The 17,483-nt window shown below is 45.0% G+C and overlaps 1 protein-coding gene across 1 annotated transcript in view; it reads right to left on the bottom strand.

Annotated features, from left to right (window-relative positions):
- The window catches only part of MARCHF10 (membrane associated ring-CH-type finger 10), a 94,672-nt gene that overhangs the window by 22,792 nt on the left and 54,397 nt on the right, over positions 1 to 17,483 (bottom strand). Inside the window, exons 4-5 of the mRNA XM_055398787.2 lie at positions 12,653 to 12,805; positions 5,442 to 6,852 (exon numbers count right to left, since the gene is read on the bottom strand). Of these exons, the coding sequence (XP_055254762.2) occupies positions 5,442 to 6,852; positions 12,653 to 12,805 (1,564 nt within the window). The remainder of the gene's footprint in view (positions 1 to 5,441; positions 6,853 to 12,652; positions 12,806 to 17,483) is intronic.

Below are 17,483 nucleotides of genomic sequence, written 5' to 3' on the forward strand. Positions count from 1 at the left end.
TTGCAAAGAGTCAGACACGACTGAAGCGACTTGGCACGCACTGTGTTAAGTGTAACTATCATTGAGACAGTACACATTGTCCACATCACTGTACACATCGTTGAGACAGTATGTTAACTTGCACAGTGGAAGCTGCGCTTCCCACCAGCCAAGCAAGTCCACTCTTACATATATATCCCAGAGGACCCTTCACATGTATGCCAGGCGACATTTACAAGACTGATCATGCAGCACCATACACAAAACAGTAGAGGACGCCAGCGTCCATTGCTGCTGCTGCTGCTAAGTCGCTTCAGTCGTGTCCGACTCTGTGCGACCCCATAGACGGCAGCCCACTGGGCTCCCCCATCCCTGGGATTCTTCAGGCAAGAACACTGGAGTGGGTTGCCATTTCCTTCTCCAATGTGTGAAAGTGAAGTCGCTCAGTCGTGTCCGACTCTTCGCGACCCCATGGACTGCAGCCTACCAGGCTTCTCCATCCATGGGATTTTCCAGGCAAGAGTACTGGAGTGGATTGCCATTGCCTTCTCCATTGACTTGTGGTATATTCCTATGATGAAGTAGTCTGTAGTGGTGAAAGCAAATGCATTAAAGCCAGAAAATACCAACCTGGATGCATCTGCCTAATGACATAAGTGGGAAAAGCAAGTCACAGAAGAACAGCTATTCCATTTCTATGGAGTTCAAAAATAATAGTAACATTTCTAAAGAATTCAAAAATATACACAGTGTGTTGTTTAGGAGTGCATATACTCATATGGTGAAGCCATAAGGCAAAAAACTTCCACCAGCAACAAGATAAAAAGCAATGGAATTATAAATTCAATGCAAGAATGGTTTCCAGAAGCAGAGTCAGATATGACTGAGCACCTAACACACACATACACAGGGTGTTAGGAGGGAGGAGATGAAGGGAGGATATGAGGAGGTAGGGTGGGTGAGGGGCTTACAAGCTCCAGTGAGTTTCTGTCTGCTGGAAGGTGGTCATACAGATGCCTAGGCTTTGTTCTAATTCTCTAGGTATGTGCAAATGCTATATACTTATTTGTATGTAACTAAACTGAACCGAGAGTCAGGCACGACTGAGTGACTTCACTTTTCACTTTCACACATTGGAGAAGGAAATGGCAACCCACTCCAGTGTTCTTGCCTGGAGAATCCCAGGGGTGGGTGAGCCTAGTGGGCTGCCATCTATGGGGTCGCACAGAGTCAGACATGACTGAAGCGACTTAGCAGCAGCAGCAGCAAACTGAACCGAAGTTAATCGGTTCTATGAAGACCTACAAGACCTTTTAGAACTAACACCCAAAAAAGATGTCCTTTTCATTATAGGGGACTGGAATGCAAAAGTAGGAAGTCAAGAAACACCTGGAGTAACTGGCAAATTTGGCCTTGGAGCACGGAATGAAGCAGGGCAAAGGCTAATAGAGTTTTGTCAAGAGAATGCACTGGTCATAGCAAACACCCTCTTCCAACAACACAAGAGAAGACTCTACACATGGAAATCACCAGATGGTCAACACCGAAATCAGATTGATTATATTCTTTGCAACCAAAGATGGAGAAGCTGTATACAGTTAGCAAAAACAAGACCAGGAGCTGACTGTGGCTCAGATCATGAACTCCTTATTGCGAAGTTCAGACTTAAATTGAAGAAAGTAGGGAAAACCACTAGACCATTCAGATATGACCTCAATCAAATCCCTTATGATTATACAGTGGAAGTGAGAAATAGATTTAAGGGACTAGATCTGATTGATAGAGTGCCTGATGAACTCTGGACGGAGGTTCGTGACATTGTACAGGAGACAGGGACCAAGACCATCCCCATGGAAAAGAAATGCAAAAAAGCAAAATGGCTGTCTGAGGAGGCCTTACAAATAGCTGTGAAAAGAAGAGAAGCGAAAAGCAAAGGAGAAAAGGAAAGATATAAGCATCTGAATGCAGAGTTCCAAAGAATAGCAAGGAGAGATAAGAAAGACTTCCTCAGTGATCAATGCAAAGAAATAGAGGAAAACAACAGAATAGGAAAAACAAGAGACCTCTTCAAGAAAATTAGAGATTCCAAGGGAACATTTCATGCAAAGATGGGCTCGATAAAGGACAGAAATGGTATGGACCTAACAGAAGCAGAAGATATTAAGAAGAGGTGGCAAGAATACACAGAAGAACTGTACAAAAAAGATCTTCACGACCAAGATAGTCACGATAACGTGATCACTGACCTAGAGCCAGACATCTTGGAATGTGAAGTCAAGTGGGCCTTAGAAAGCATCACTACGAACAAAGCTAGTGGAGGTGATGGAATTCTAGTTGAGCTATTTCAAGTCTTGAAAGATGATGCTGTGAAAGTGCTGCACTCAATATGCCAGCAGATTTGGAAAACTCAGCAGTGGCCACAGGACTGGAAGAGGTCAGTCTTCATTCCAATCCCAAAGAAAGGGAATGCCAAAGAGTGCTCAAACTACCGGACAATTGCCCTCATCTCACACGCTAGCAAAGTCATGCTCAAAATTCTCCAAGCCAGGCTTCAGCAATATGTAAACCGTGAACTCCCAGATGTTCAAGCAGGTTTTAGAAAAGGCAGAGGCACCAGAGATCAAATTGCCAACATCCGCTGGATCATGGAGAAAGCAAGAGAGTTTCAGAAAAACATCTATTTCTGCTTCATTGACTATGCCAAAGCCTTTGACTGTGTGGATCACAATAAACTGTGGAACATTCTGAAAGAGATGGGAATCCCAGACCACCTGACCTGCCTCTTGAGAAACCTGTATGCAGGTCAGGAAGCAACAGTTAGAACTGGACATGGAACAACAGACTGGTTCCAAATAGGAAAAGGTGTACATCAAGGTTGTATATTGTAACCTTGCTTATTTAACTTATATGCAGAGTACATCATGAGGAATGCTGGGCTGGAAGAAGCACAAGCTGGAATTGAGATTGCTGGGAGAAATATCAATAACCTCAGATATGCAAATGACACTACCCTTATGGCAGAAAGTGAAGAGGAACTCAAAAGCCTCTTAATGAAAGTGAAAGAGGAGAGTGAAAAGGTTGGTTTGAAGCTCAACATTCAGAAAACAAAGATCATGGCATCTGGTCCCATCACTTCATGGGAAATAGATGGAAAAACAGTGGAAACAGTGTCAGACTTTATTTTTTGGGGCTCCAAAATCACTGCAGATACTGATTGCACCCATGAAATTAAAAGATGCTTGCTCCTTGGAAGGAAAGTTATGACCAACCTTGATAGTATATTAAAAAGCAGAGACATTACTTTGCCAACCAAGGTCCGTCTAGTCAAGGCTATGGTTTTTCCCGTGGTCATGTATGGATGTGAGAGTTGGACTGTGAAGAAGGCTGATCGCCGAAGAATCGATGTTTTTGAACTGTGGTGTTGGAGAAGACTCTTGAGAGTCCCTTATACTGCAAGGAGATCCAACCAGTCCATTCTAAAGGAGATCAATCCTGGATGTTCATTGGAGGGACTGATGCTAAAGCTGAAACTGCAATACTTTGGCCACCTCATGCGAAGAGTTGACTCACTGGAAAAGACTCTGATGCTGGGAAAGGTTGGGGGCAGGAGGAGAAGGAGACGACGGAGAATGAGATGGCTGGATGGCATCACCGACTCTGTGGACATGAGTTTGAGTGTACTCCGGGAGTTGGTGATGGACAGGGAGGCCTGGCGTGCTGTGATTCATGGGGTCGCGGAGAGTCGGACACGACTGAGCGACTGAACTGAACTGAACTGAAACTGAACTGGACTAGTCAAGGGAAAAGTTTAAAGAGTGTAAGTGGCATTGAGAAATGGGCTTGAAATCTTAAGGCATATTATAAAATATGACCATGTTTACTAAAAACTGCATTTATATGCAAAGACCAAAGACTGGAAACAAAGTTTTTCACAATGCTTTTCTCTGGATGATAGGGTTATTGGTGATTTTTCTTTTAAGTTTGTATTGTTAATATTTTCCAAAATGAATGTTTTTCAAATAATTAGAATGGCATAAGGTTTATTATATACAGAAAAAGAGAGTGTCTGATAAACACACTACACAAATAATAGCTGTTTAATGCATTACTACACCTAGATGTAGATGCATTTTTAACAGAAGTCATTTTTCACCCAAAGGCATTGCTTCGGGATGATGGAAGTCCAGACCCCTGACAAGTGGGTTTAAAAATGTGTTTGGGGGTAGGTGAGGATGGGTTGGTGCTGAGATATTTTGAACCTTAAGCCTGGGTCAGTCTTTTGGTAGTTTGATATGCAAAAAAAAAAAAAGTGCCACTAACAAGGAAGTTAACTTCATCCCTGCAGTTGGAGAATAGCTATAGGAGTGTGTGTGCATTCTAAGTCTTAAGTCTTATCTTTTCCTCCTTTTTTGCATTCAAATTCACTGCCATGGAATTTTCTCACTTGCAAATGAATATTAATAAGTTAATGGCCCAGTGAGCCATACTAACACACAAGAAAGAGGGCTTGCCTTCAAAGAACCACTTTCCAGATCAGTAAGCCAACATCAGGGCATGGGAACCCCTAAGAGGAGTGAAATGGTCGAATCCTGACATGATGCTTAATGATGGCTTTAAAAAGTATCACATTTCATAGTTGTGAAATATCCCCAAATCATCTCACAAGAAAGGAGAGATCAAAGAAAAGAACAATTCAAAAAATATCTGATTTCTCTCTTTCTCATGCATGAGAAACAGCACAGAAAATGGAAGCAATGGTCACCCCAGCGTAGCCCTTCAGAGAACTGAGGTAACTGTGGTAACTGTTTGAGACTGGCCTTGTAGTTTGGAAGATTCAAATTCTAGAACTGTTGGTTGGATTTGCCCAGAGTCCCATGGGGGAGAGCTGGTCAACTTCAAGTGCTGAGTGGCTCCTTCTCTGGGGAGATAGCAACCTTTTCGTAAAAATCTCTAATTGCTGGGGGTGGGGGGATGGGTAAGGGCAAGCCATATGTAACAGTCAAAATCCCTTGGGACTTCCCTGGCTGTCCAGTGGTTAGGACTTGGTGCTTCCACTGCAGGCCCATGGCATGGGTTCAATCCCCGGTCAGGAAAGTAAGTTACTGCAAGATATGCAATGCAGCCGAAAGACCTTCTATCTGGCAAACTTGCCTTTCTAACAGTTATAGCATGCAAGGAAAAAAAAACACTTTGGGAATACTGAAGACATTGGGCTGGAACACGGAATGTTTCTTTGTAAAGACATATATTTTAAAAGCAACAAAATAGACAATTTTCTTGAAAGAAGCAATCATTAAAATGTCAAGGAAGGACTTACCTATGATTTAAAATCCCATGAGTGACTGAACTGAACTGAACTGAACTGAACTGAACCTTTTTAGGAAAGCATTGCTTTTTGCCATTAGAGAAATGGAATTTTAAAAATATAGATGCATATTCATACATTTATGAAAACCCCTCACCTTTCTTGTATTTTCTTGAGTTTCTCAGGATCCATCTTCATTTGAGGGGCTCCCTTTGCATTGGTGAAGCCAGAGAACTCCATTCTGCTCCCATTCTCATTTTGGTTTGGGAACTCAGACACTGCAAAGAACGTAAAAGGTACATTTTCTTGCAGAGACCGTGCCACAGGCAAGTGACCTTGTACATTCATTCCTGATGGGGAGGAGCTGGAAGGCTCCATCAAGGACAAGTTGCCCTGAGGATTCAGCAAGAGATCGTCTGTATATAAAGGAGCCTCCTGAGACAGGCTTGTTGAAGTAACATCTGCTCCCCTGACATCAAGTTCATGTGCACTCTCTGCTGGAAGGTAACTGCAATTTTCAGCACCAGCAAGTAGATTCCTGTTTCTAATTGGGGACAGTGGTTGACGACCGTTAAACCTGGAACTTCCCTCCGAGTCTGAACTGGGAACTAAAGATGATGGGGGCAGGCCTGCCAGAGTATCATCTCTCAGAGTGAAATGTGTGACTGATCCAGGCACGTTATGGGACAAATTCACTGATGATCTTGGCGCCGTTGGTCTACCAGCAAGGAAAGAATCAAGAAGGTTACTAGACTCACTTAAATAGGCTTGCCAGTCTCTTTCATAAGCATGGGTTCCAGGCCTCTCTTCCATAGAGATACCATCACAGGATACATTTTCAGCATTGATGTCATCCTCCAGGCTAGGTTCGGACTGGGTATCCCGTGAATGAGAGGCCTTTCTCTCACTGGTGCTGCTGTCTTTCCCTTTAATAGATCCCCCATCAGACAGCCCAGGGTCTTGGGACGTACTTTGACCGACAGAAGATTGCTCTGTCACTGGCTCCATTGCATTGCTAATTCTTAAGGAGCCATGGCTGGCCTCACTTCTCCTTATAGAATTTGCTCTGCAGTGTGCAGGATTTTCTTCAGAATTTTTATTTTTGGCCTGAGTGGCCAGTGTCCCAAGGAATCTACTTCTCTTATGACTGGAAGGAGAACGGGGCGGATGCATGCCAGCCATCAAAAGTTCTTCCTCCACGTGTGTTTCCTCTTCTGTGTCATCATTTTCTCCTCCAGGGTTTGAGGATAAAATGGAATAGAAGTCTTCGTCTCTGAACCGAAACATGGTTCTTCTCGGCCCTCCCAGGGTGCTGACTGCAAGTGGCAGCCCCAAGGACTCGTTCAGCTCTTGGGGACTGTGTGTTCCTTGGAAGGCCTGGGGTAGGGCTGAGCGTGGCTCGCTCTGGGAGAACGCGCCTGGATCTCCTCTTCTGGCTCGTTCAGTGGGGGTGTTTTCCCTCACCATTGTTACTTGTGAGGATGGGACCAAGCTTCTTCTCTCTCGAGCTGGCCTCTTCAGCTTGGTGTCACTTGCCCATGTTGGATGTTCGTGTTGAACTATTGCATCTGCATTGAGAAAAGACAAGCTTAAACATTTTACTGTAGGTGCTGGTGGATGCAAGACCTCTTAATACCGAGTGCGAGGGTCCTATAAGGCAACCGACAAGCCCTGGAGAGGAAAACGGGCATGGTTAAAGGGGCTGGAGACACTGAAAGTGTACAGCAGAGTCCGCCTCAGTTTAAAAGTAAAGTGTGAGTCACTCAGTTGCGTCTGACTCTTTGCGATCCCGTGGACTGTAGCCCAGCAGGCTCCTCTGTCCATGGCCTCAGTTTACCACCTACAAATTCTGTTTTACATACTTGTGGAGCTCAGGTTGGTCCTGGGGCAGCGGAGTGACCCTGAGGATACAGATCTTTTCTGCAGAAGCTCTTGGAAGACTGTCCAGCCCCCACATCAGTCAGGGCTGATGATGAGTAAAACCTCTCATTCAATATGAATATGATTTTCATATTCATACCTGTATTTATTGAGAAGGAAAACCAGCACTCCAGGAAAGACTATTATTACAGAAACTACCAGCGCTGTCCCATCCCAATTCATTCAACATACATCTACACTCCTGCTTCACACGCGGCTTCACAGAACCTTAAGAAATGCAAGGTCCACTGAGGTAGATTGGAGGAAGGCTCCAGAAACTGGGGCCCCATTAAATTGATGATTGTGGTTACATTTACTATTCCGTGCAGATAAAAATCATAACTCTCTCATGAAATCACAATCTCCCCCTTTGTCACTAGCCCCTAATCAGTTTGTGACCTCTGGCTATGATAGAATTCCTCTCCATTGTCCCCTGAATCTAAAGTATGGGGAGATGTAGAAAGAGGAGAGAGGGTGAAATCCTCTGAGGGTGAAATGGTTTGCTCAAAATTTACCTTGTAAAATTAATGAATAAGCACAGCTTGTTGAGGGCAGCATGCTAACTGTGCTATATACATTAGGAAGTCACAGAACTTGCCGAGATCCTATTTCCAGTAAGTGATGGAGTGAACATTTGAATTCAGGTCTGCCTGATGCTACAGTTTATCTCCATAACCACTACCCTGTGTTGCTCCTGAAGAAACAATTTCCTTGTGAAAATAACAATCTACTTCATTCATCACGTGTGAACTGCTGAGCGTTTTTACCCTCGTAGTGAGGATAGAACACTGGACCTACTTCGATTCCACTCCCCTGTGTTCCCTCCTGCCATCAGCCCTCCTTCCACCCCACCCTCCCCTCCCCCATTCCCCTCCCTGCTGTCTTGCAGGGTCTGGTGAGGCGCTGCTGTCCTTATCCTTCAGTTTCTAAAGCAATTCACCCTGTAGGGTGGCCAGGACTCCACAGCTTTGGGAAGGCCTGTGTGGTAACAGCTCAGGCAGGCAGGATGCAAATCCTCTGAGTGTCCAGCTTAGCTAAAGGCCAAGTCCATTAAAGCCAGCTTGCTTTAATGGAGGCGTCTCCCAGGGAGCACCAGTCCTGGTCCCTCTGTAAGCCCCTTTTTACTGTGAACCGCACGGGACACTCAGGGACGCAGTGAGAATCTTTACTCATTGGCTCTTCTGGAAATCAGTTAAGCTTTCCTATCAGGCTCCTCCTGGGTTTTATAAACCCCAGTAAGAGACGAAGCAGTGATTCTAGGATGCTCTGGGTATGTGGCTGTGGATATAAAGAAGTGGAGCTGTGTGTCCACCCAGGCTGGGCTGATGGCTTTTTAAAGAACAAATACTTCTGTGTAGTGATCTGAATTCTCCTGATATGTTGTGCTCATGTTCAGTCATGTCTGACTCTTCATGACCCCTGGACTATAGCACCCCAGGCTCCTCTGTCCATGGGATTTCCTAGGCAAGAATATTGGAATGGGTTGCCATTTCCACCTCCAGGGGATCTTCCCAACCCAGGGATCGAACTCACATCTCTTGTGTCTCTTGCATAAGCAGGCAGATTCTTTACCACTATGCCACCGTATGTGTAAATATATATATATATATATTACATGTACACACTGCTATTTTTATTTATTTTTGGCTGCACTGGGTCTTCACTGCTGCATGTGGCAATGCTCTGGGCTGGCCTTCTCTAGATGTGGCAAGCAGCGGCCACTCTCTAGTTGCAGTACGCAGGATTCTCATTGTGGTGGCTTCTCTTGTTGCAGAGCACAGGCTCTAGGGCGTGTGGGCTCAGTAGTTGTGGCACATGGGCTTAGTTGCTCAGTGCCATACGGAATCTTTCTAGACCAGGAATCAAACCTATGTCCCCTGTGTTGGCAAGCAGATTCTTATCCACTGTCCCACCAGGCAAGGACTTGTGTGTTTGTGTGTTTTTTTTTTGTATATATATATATATATATATTTTTTTTTTTTTTGAGAAAAAGGTAATATGGAGGATTCAGAAGTATAGTCTTCATTTGGTTACTTTTCATTTTGAATGTGACTGGAGAAGGAAATGGCAACCCACGCCACTATTCTTGCCTGGATAATCCCATGGACAAAGGAGCCTGGTGGGGGCTACAGTCCATGGGGTAGCAAAGAGTCAGACATGGACTGAAGTGACTGAGCACAAGGGCCTCAGAGATTAGCTAGCAAGTGCTGAGACCTGAATCTTCTGGTTGTTCCATGAACACACAGAGCTGCTCCTCTGCCCTGAGTCTGTTTAGTTCAGGCTCTGGGAGACACCCCCCCAGCCCCCCGCCCCCAACAGGCTATCAGCTAGCTAGCTAGCTAGCTAGCTAGACAACAAGAATCAGCTTGAGTGGCTTCTGAAACCCAGAAACTGGAAACAGCAGGAGCCACAGCTTATTTCACAGAAGCCACTGACACTGGCCTCTGGGGCAGGAGGAGTCGCAGGCTAACTGCTGCCCTGCAGCGCGTGCAGATTCCAGAAACACCAGGGAGTGTGTCTCTACCCTTCCTCACCATCCCAGCTGCCTTCCTCTTTAAAAATTCAGTCCCTGTGTGTTTCCCCTAAAGGTGGCAGACTGTGCTATTCTATGTTTATGCTATTTTAACCCTTTTTCTTGTGTCTATCAAATAGGGATAGCTCCAGGCCTCGGATGACTCCTAGACTGCGTATGTTCAGGGATGTAGTCTTCGCAGATCAGGCCTTGCAGATGCTGCTGAGGCCTCTCTGAGGCCCTGCACGGGCTCCAGCTGTGAGCAGAATGCCTGCTGTTTCTGGGAGCCCAACTAGGTGCGACTGAATGTTGTAGGTGCAATGAGATGAAACTAGAAAAAAGCATCTCTCTGCCCAAACGCTATGGCTTTGTTCTAGACTTCTACGTGTGCTTGGCCAACAGTTTCATCTGTTTTGACAGCCATAAACTTTTAACTGTTTTCCTCTGGTTAATAAAAGTAGCTGATGTTTATTGTAGAAAACTTGGGAGACACACAAGAGGATGATGAAGAAGTAAAAATCACCAAGTATCCGAAACTCAGAAGAACATGGCTGCTGTTCTGTAATTCAGAGGTGGGTTGCAAACTCAAGACCCTGGGCTTTTATTTTGCAGTTGTCTGTTAGAACACTGAGTTACTGGCTTTCAGGTGGGGTGTGTCTGGTTGACTGCAGGCATCCTAGCCCTTGTTAGGTACTTCTCCTGCCCTACCTGCCTGTTCCCTGAAGATATTTGAATTTACAACCCAGGGCCTGCTTATCTAGAAATACTGTTTTTAAAAACAAAATTGGGTATTTGGGTATATACAATTTTATGTCCTGCTTTCTTTCCCTAAACATTTTTATCGTGAGCATTATCTCCTGCCATTAATTATTCTTTAAGAACATGATAATGATTCTACTCTAAGGGTCCATTATACAAATATATACCCCCCTCCCCAGATTTTATTAACCACCTGTATTATTTCTTCTGTGAAATTGTCTGCAGTGCCTCTTCCCCAGTTTTCCTATTAGGTATTCATGTTTTCCTTATTGATTTGTAAACACTTTCAATATATTAGCTCTCTGTCACTTTTGCTTTGGATCTCTTGCTGACACAACTCAAACATCTGGTTCCTACTCCAACTTATGCAAACTACTTTATTGTATTTATTCATTTATTTTTTTGCAAACTACTTTGGAATGTGAAAAAAAAAGGACTAGAGGCAAGATAAGGAGTCGGGGTATCATTGAAGATCAGGACAAATTCTCAGTGAATCTCAGGATAATGGAAGATATCTTCTGGGCACATGTGGAGGATTAGATGAGCCTCGTGGGTAAAGGAATGTTTGATGCATGGAGAACCTCACCTTCCAAACAGCAGTCTAGAGTTCACTGAGAACTGTGGGGGAGTTGGCAGGAGAAACTAGCGGTAGATGCTGCCGCTAAGTCACTTCAGTCGTGTCCAACTCTGTGTGACCCCATAGACGGTAGCCCACCAGGCTCCCCCGTCCCAGTGCCCGCTATATTCAAGTGCTGCTGAGAATAGCACTTCCTTTCATTATTCTAGCAAGGCAATGAGGTAGATTTCATTATCCTTATTTTAAAACATGGGCGCTGTAACCCAGACTGGCTTCTTGACCACCCCAGGCTGCACCACTGGGAGGAAGGAGGGCTGGAATTAGAAGTGAGGTCTGCCCTTCCTGCCAGGAGGCATTAGATCACTGGGGGCCTGTGGACATTGAGTTGTTACAGAATCACATGTGCTCTAATCGCCCCGAACTTCAAGCCATCCGAGTACATGTTCTATATTTACTTGTGTCCACCACATTACATATCATACTTTTAAGTAAAGGCTCCTGCGTTCAGTGGGTGGTGAGGAAATGTGATGCTCAGTGGCTCCCCCAAGGGGACGAAACAGGTGCTTGGCTGGCAAGGTGAGCTGTCAAGTGTCCCTTTCCTTGATGCTCAAGGGGGCTCCTTAGGACCTATTCCTCCTTTCCTTTGCCACCGCAGGAGAGGACAGCGTGGTAAGCAGAGCAGCATGGCTTGGCCTTGGGATGAATGCTCAGGACCAAAAGAGGAGGTGTCGGCCAAACCAGTGTTTTGAAATAAAGCCTCTATGTTATTTCTTACATGCTGAAGACTCTTGAGAGTCCCTTGGACTGCAAGGAGATCCAACCAGTCCATTCTAAAGGAGATCAGTCCTGGGTGTTCATTGGAAGGACTGATGCTAAAGCTGAAACTCCAATACTTTGGCCACCTCATGCAAAGAGTTGACTCGCTGGAAAAGACTCTGATGCTTGGAAAGACTGGGGGCGGGAGGAGAAGGGGACGACAGAGAATGAGATGGCTGGATGGCATCACTGACTCGATGGACATGAGTTTGGGTGAACTCCGGGAGTTGGTGATGGACAGGGAGGCCTGGCGTGCTGTGATTCATGGGGTTGCAAGGAGTTGGACACGACTGAACAATTGAACTGAACTGAACTGAAGATCTTGACACCTTGGGTCAGAAGGGAGAAAATCTCTGGGGGAGGTGAGTTGTCTGCCATCCACAGACCTCTATCCTCCCCTCCTGGGAGGTGGGTGGGGAACTGTGATGGGGTGAGACATCCTCAGAGCTGGAAACTGCTTCTCTACCTTCCCCTTCCCCCACCCACCCCCATACCTACCACCCACCACCAAAATACCCTCTCCAGAAGCCTAACGGCGGGCATCCACTCAAAACCTTGCATGGTCTCGCTTATGGAGTAATGGCAGAGAAAATGAAAACTCTCCCGTCCCTGCCTTTTCCTGCCAGCCTCCCTCAGAGAAGGAAACTGGATCCAATAGTTTGTTTTTAAAATCTTTGAAGTGTTTCATCGTAAGGGACACTGTCTTCACATAAAAAGCACGCGGAATTCACCATGTAACAGAGCAAATCAGTCTCTGAGGTCAGAGATGTATGAGCATCCTTACCTAGTCCCCTGAGGGCAGGTACCTTCCCAGGCCGCTGCAGTTTCTGTCTGCTTCTGTCCCCAGACAATCGTGGGCTCTGCATCTCTGGGCTGACTGTCAGTCTCCCCAGGTTTGGCCTCTTCTTCCTTGATAAAATCTGTGGTGCCTGGGCTGCTGAAAAGTGCAAAATCTTTTCAATAATTTTTTATAGGAAAATATCTTCTTAGAAAGACTACTCAGAGGGCCTGTGGTGGGGAAGGCAGTTAAGGGAACAAACAAACAAACAAAAAAAACAGGAGGCGAGGGAGAATCTGGATTTGAAACCTGGTTCTATGACCTTGTAACCACGTGGGCTTGGACAGATCACTTCCGGGAGCCTCCAGTTTTCCCCGTCTATGACATGGGAATAATAATACCTACTTCACAAGGCTGTGTTCACCATTAATTAGCACCCCCTGACACCTGCCATGTGGAGTCTGAAGGGGGTTCTTCCTTTTGCTAAGAAGTTTCTAGCTTCCAGTTCATAGATATTGGGATGGGCCTGCTGGTAAAACCATCAAGAGCCTTTACCTCTGGGACACATAAAGCCCGGCTCTCCATGTCCTCATCCAAACTTGAATCACAGTCTGTTCTGCACCTACATATTCATATCCTCAGGTTGTTTATTAGAAACTAATATGGCCTTCCAGAAAGATTCCAAGCATCTGGGGACCTTTTTTTTTTTTGGTCTGTGTGTTACCGACCACTGGGTGGGGTTGATACATTCCTGGGAAGACAGTAACTGAAGTGCCAATTTGAATTGAGTTCCCAGTAATATATATTTTTAAAGTCACATGTTGAATTAGGTTGCTAATTGGTATGAATAATCTCAAGTTTCCTCTTCACATGTATTAAGTCTCAGTGCACGTGAGCTTGGGGAAAGGGTTTCGTTGTTTTCCACGCACCTCTACAAGTTCTCAAGTTCACAGGCAGTGAGATTGTGAATTTCTAGATGAAATGCTTCCAGGAAAATTTGCTTGGCTCATCTCCTCTTGGACAGTTCAGAACTTTTACAAATAGCCAGCAGCCAAGGTGGGGGCGGGTAGAGCTGGGGAGGGTCTCTGAGTTGTATGTGAGAGAACAGCCTTCCTTGGCACATGAAGATGGCTGGATTTATGTCCCACAGTGTAAGCTGTGGTTATGTGGATCTTTTAAAATCAGATTGAGGAAAGGAATGGAAGTTCTCCTTGGCTGCCCGTGAAGCCTGGTTTAAAACAATGATTAGCTACAACTTACTTTCACTGACAGGCCCTCGTTGGGGAACTTGCTAGAAGGGGGAGCTGCTGGTGGTATGGGTTCCAGCTTAGGGCACATTGGTGAAGCCCAGAGAGATTGTGGGCATGACTGGAAAGGGAATTCCCCAGAAAATGAGAAGACATTCTTTGGAGGATATAGGATGGTGATTAGACAGGATCTCTCTGACTGAGTTGGGAGAGAGGAGGGCGAAAGAGAGGGATGGAGGGCTTAACAGTAGAGGATCCTGCCCCTACCCCAGGAGCTGCCTTCCTCTGGCCCATAGGCTTCTCCCCACCACTTGAGGCCTTATTCTTCTGCAGCTCTTAGAAGTCATCAACTGCCCCCTGCTGAGCACCTGATAGATGGATGCGGCAGGGCGGGGAAGCAGCAGGACCATTCTTTACTGAAGAGGAAACGGGGAGGACCAGGGAGGGGGAAGGCTTGGGGCACAGGCCAAGTCCAGTGGATATTCAGGACCTGGTTCAGAGGTCCTTTTTATGAAGATTTTACTTTGATTTCCCGCCGAATATTCAGATTTCCTTCACACCCCAGGCAGCAGCCCTCCTACTCCCTTACCCCACCCACACCCCTACATCCCCTGTCTCCCAGAGGGCCTTTTTTCTCCAGCCTGCACTAGCTTGCTCCAGCCAGCAGGTCCCTGGAGGTCTGTTTCCTGTTTTACGAGTCTGCTTTGGCCAGAATTTTCAGGGTCCTTAGAGCCTCTAGTATTTAAATATTCCAAGATTGGCTCAGGATTGTGTCTTTTCTCTCCAACTAGACTGTAAGCTCCTTAAGGATGAGGACCCTGTCTTAGCCTGCCTGTATGTTTCCTCAAACTCTCTTGCAGGACAAGTAATAATCATTTAGTATGGTTTATAGGGCTTGAGAAGATGCATTCAGCTGAAAACTATGGGGAATTCCAAACGTAGAACTATTTTTTTCCTTGTGCTGAACACCCAAGATAACTTAAGATAACAGATTAGTCTGTTTTGTTCAAAAAAGTACTTTCTTCAAAGCATCAGATTGCTTAAGTGATTTCCAGAATGATTTCCATAACCATGTCTCCTCTAATTGAGTTCTCAGCAAACTAAAGTAATAAAACTGAAAAACCTAGAGATTGTTTGACCAGCTCTGGCAGTGAAGAAAACACTGCTGGTAGTGAAGCCAGATTTCTCTGACTCTGGGCAGTTTGTACCTCAGTATCTGCAACTGTAAAACAGGAATATTCACATCCTGTTGAGTTATAGTGAAGTTTAGCAATAATGTAGGTAAATGGTCTAACTCAGTGTTTGGTGCTTATTAGCTGCTAAAAATGGTAACTGCTGCTTCTGCCATAAACAGTGATAATAATACTACCAGTAATAATTGGAAATCTGAAGTCACTCCCCTGAGAGAACCAAATTTGACCAGAAATGTGTTATTATGCAGGCTTTATAGGTTGAGAATAACTCATTCAGCACCCTTTATTCCTGTGTAATTCTTGCTCTCTTCTTTAATCCTATTATAAAATTCAAAAGACAAATAGCAACTCTTTTTATTATAATTTGTTCAGTAAATGCCTTTTCTGTGTAATAATCCAAGGGCTCACAAAGATGAGTAAGACATTTTGGCCTAAAGTTTATAATCTAACTTGGCTGCACCACTGACTTCTTCCCTGTGATACCCTTTAAGTCCTATGGAAAGCAAAGTCTTATGAAATATTCCTTCTTTTCCATCTGCATCTGCAGTTACAAATGAAGTGACCTAAGCTGCCTGCAGTGCAGGAGATCTGAGTTCGATCTGCAGGCCGGGAAGATCCCTGGAGAAGGGACTGGCTACCCACTCCAGTATTCTTGCCTGGAAAATTCCATGGACAGAGGAGCCTGGCAGGCCACAGTCCATGGGATCACAAAGAGTTGGACAGCCTAGCAGCATACAAAGTGCCTAGTTTGTATGTATCAATGCATGAATTCCAGTTCCTAATCACCTTACTCACATCCAAAGTGAACAAAACCTCAGGCCATGGGGGCCTTCCTAAGATGATCTTCACAAGAGCATGCTACATATATTAATTTTTAGGAAGACTAAATTATACTGACACTAAAAGGTGAAATATAACTTCCTCTCCAGGTAGTAAAACAGAACCTTTGCCATACAGAGGATGGAGCAAGTTGTGTTCAGAAGTTTTGTTGCCAGGCAATGTATCAACCTGAAGTTTGTCAGTGAATTTTGGGAAGACTGTGGCTTGCTTTGGACACCATGAAACCCATTCCTTCCAGTATCTGGGCAAAGTGATGCCTCCAGTAACAAAGAAATCAAACAGCTGTTTACACAGAAGGTGTCTGCCTCAATTGTCTTGACATTGCTGGGACACCAATTGTTGACTGAATAGTTCTTAATTTGACCAGCAAAACAAAAAAAAAAGTAGAAATCTTATATTTATACAAGACCCTGACAACTGGAGATTAGTTCGAGATAGTGGAGAAGAAGGGTGTGCACTCACCTCCTCCTATGAAAGCACTGAAATCACAACCAACTATTGAACAATCATTGACCGGAAGATGCTGGAACACACCAAAAAAGGATACACCACGTCCAAAGTCAGAGGAGAAGCCACAATGAGATGGTAGGAGGGGCGCAATCATGATAAAATCAAGTCCCAAACCCACTGGATGGGCGACCCAAAAACTGATGAACACTTGTATCACAGAAGTTCTCCCACAGTTGTGAAGGTTCTGAGCCCCATGTCAGGCTTTCCAGCCTGGGGATCTGGCAAAGGGACTAGGAATCCCCAGGGAATCTCTCTGTAACAGTTAGCAGGATTTGATTGCAGGACTTCCACAGGGCCAGGGGAAACACACACAAAATTTTGTGTACACTAAGCCTCAGAGAAGCAGCAGTGTGACCCCACAGGAGACTGAACCATACCTACCTGCTAGTGTTGGAGGGTCTTCTGCAGTGGCGTGGGTTGGCAGTGGCTCACCATAGGGACAAAGGCACTGGCCACAGCAGTCATAGGAAGTACCCTTTGGCATGAGCCGTCCTGCAGATTACCATTAGCTCTACCATATAGCCTGGAGATTCCAGGGATGGGTTGCCTCCGATCAAAAAACTAACAGGGAGGGAACACAGACCTACCCATCAGCGGACAAGCAGATTAAAGTTTTACTGCGCACAGCCCAGCCCTCCAGAGCAAGACTCAGTTCTACACACCACCAGTTCCTCATATCAGTGAAGCTTGCACAAGCCTCTTAGGTAGCCTCATCTACCAGAAGCAAGAAGAACTATAAACCTGCAGCCTCCAGAATGAAAATCACAGAAATGGAAAGGCAGAAGATTATGTCCCAGATGAAGGAACAAGATAAAACCCCAGAAAAACAATAAAGTGGAGATAGGCAACCTTCCAGAAAAAGAACTCAGAACAATGATAATAAAGATGATCTGGGATCTTGGGAAAAATAATGGAGTCAAATATTGAGAAGATGCAAGAAACATTTAATAAAGACCTGGAAGAACTAAAGAAGAAACAAATAGATGAACAATACACTAGAAGGACTCAATAGCAGGATAACTGAGGGAAAGACAGAATGGTGGAAGT

Source organism: Moschus berezovskii, chromosome 20 (assembly GCF_049115385.1).
Source record: "Moschus berezovskii isolate FMDL1 chromosome 20, NW_MosBer_1.0, whole genome shotgun sequence".
NCBI classification, from domain to species: Eukaryota; Metazoa; Chordata; class Mammalia; order Artiodactyla; family Moschidae; genus Moschus; species Moschus berezovskii.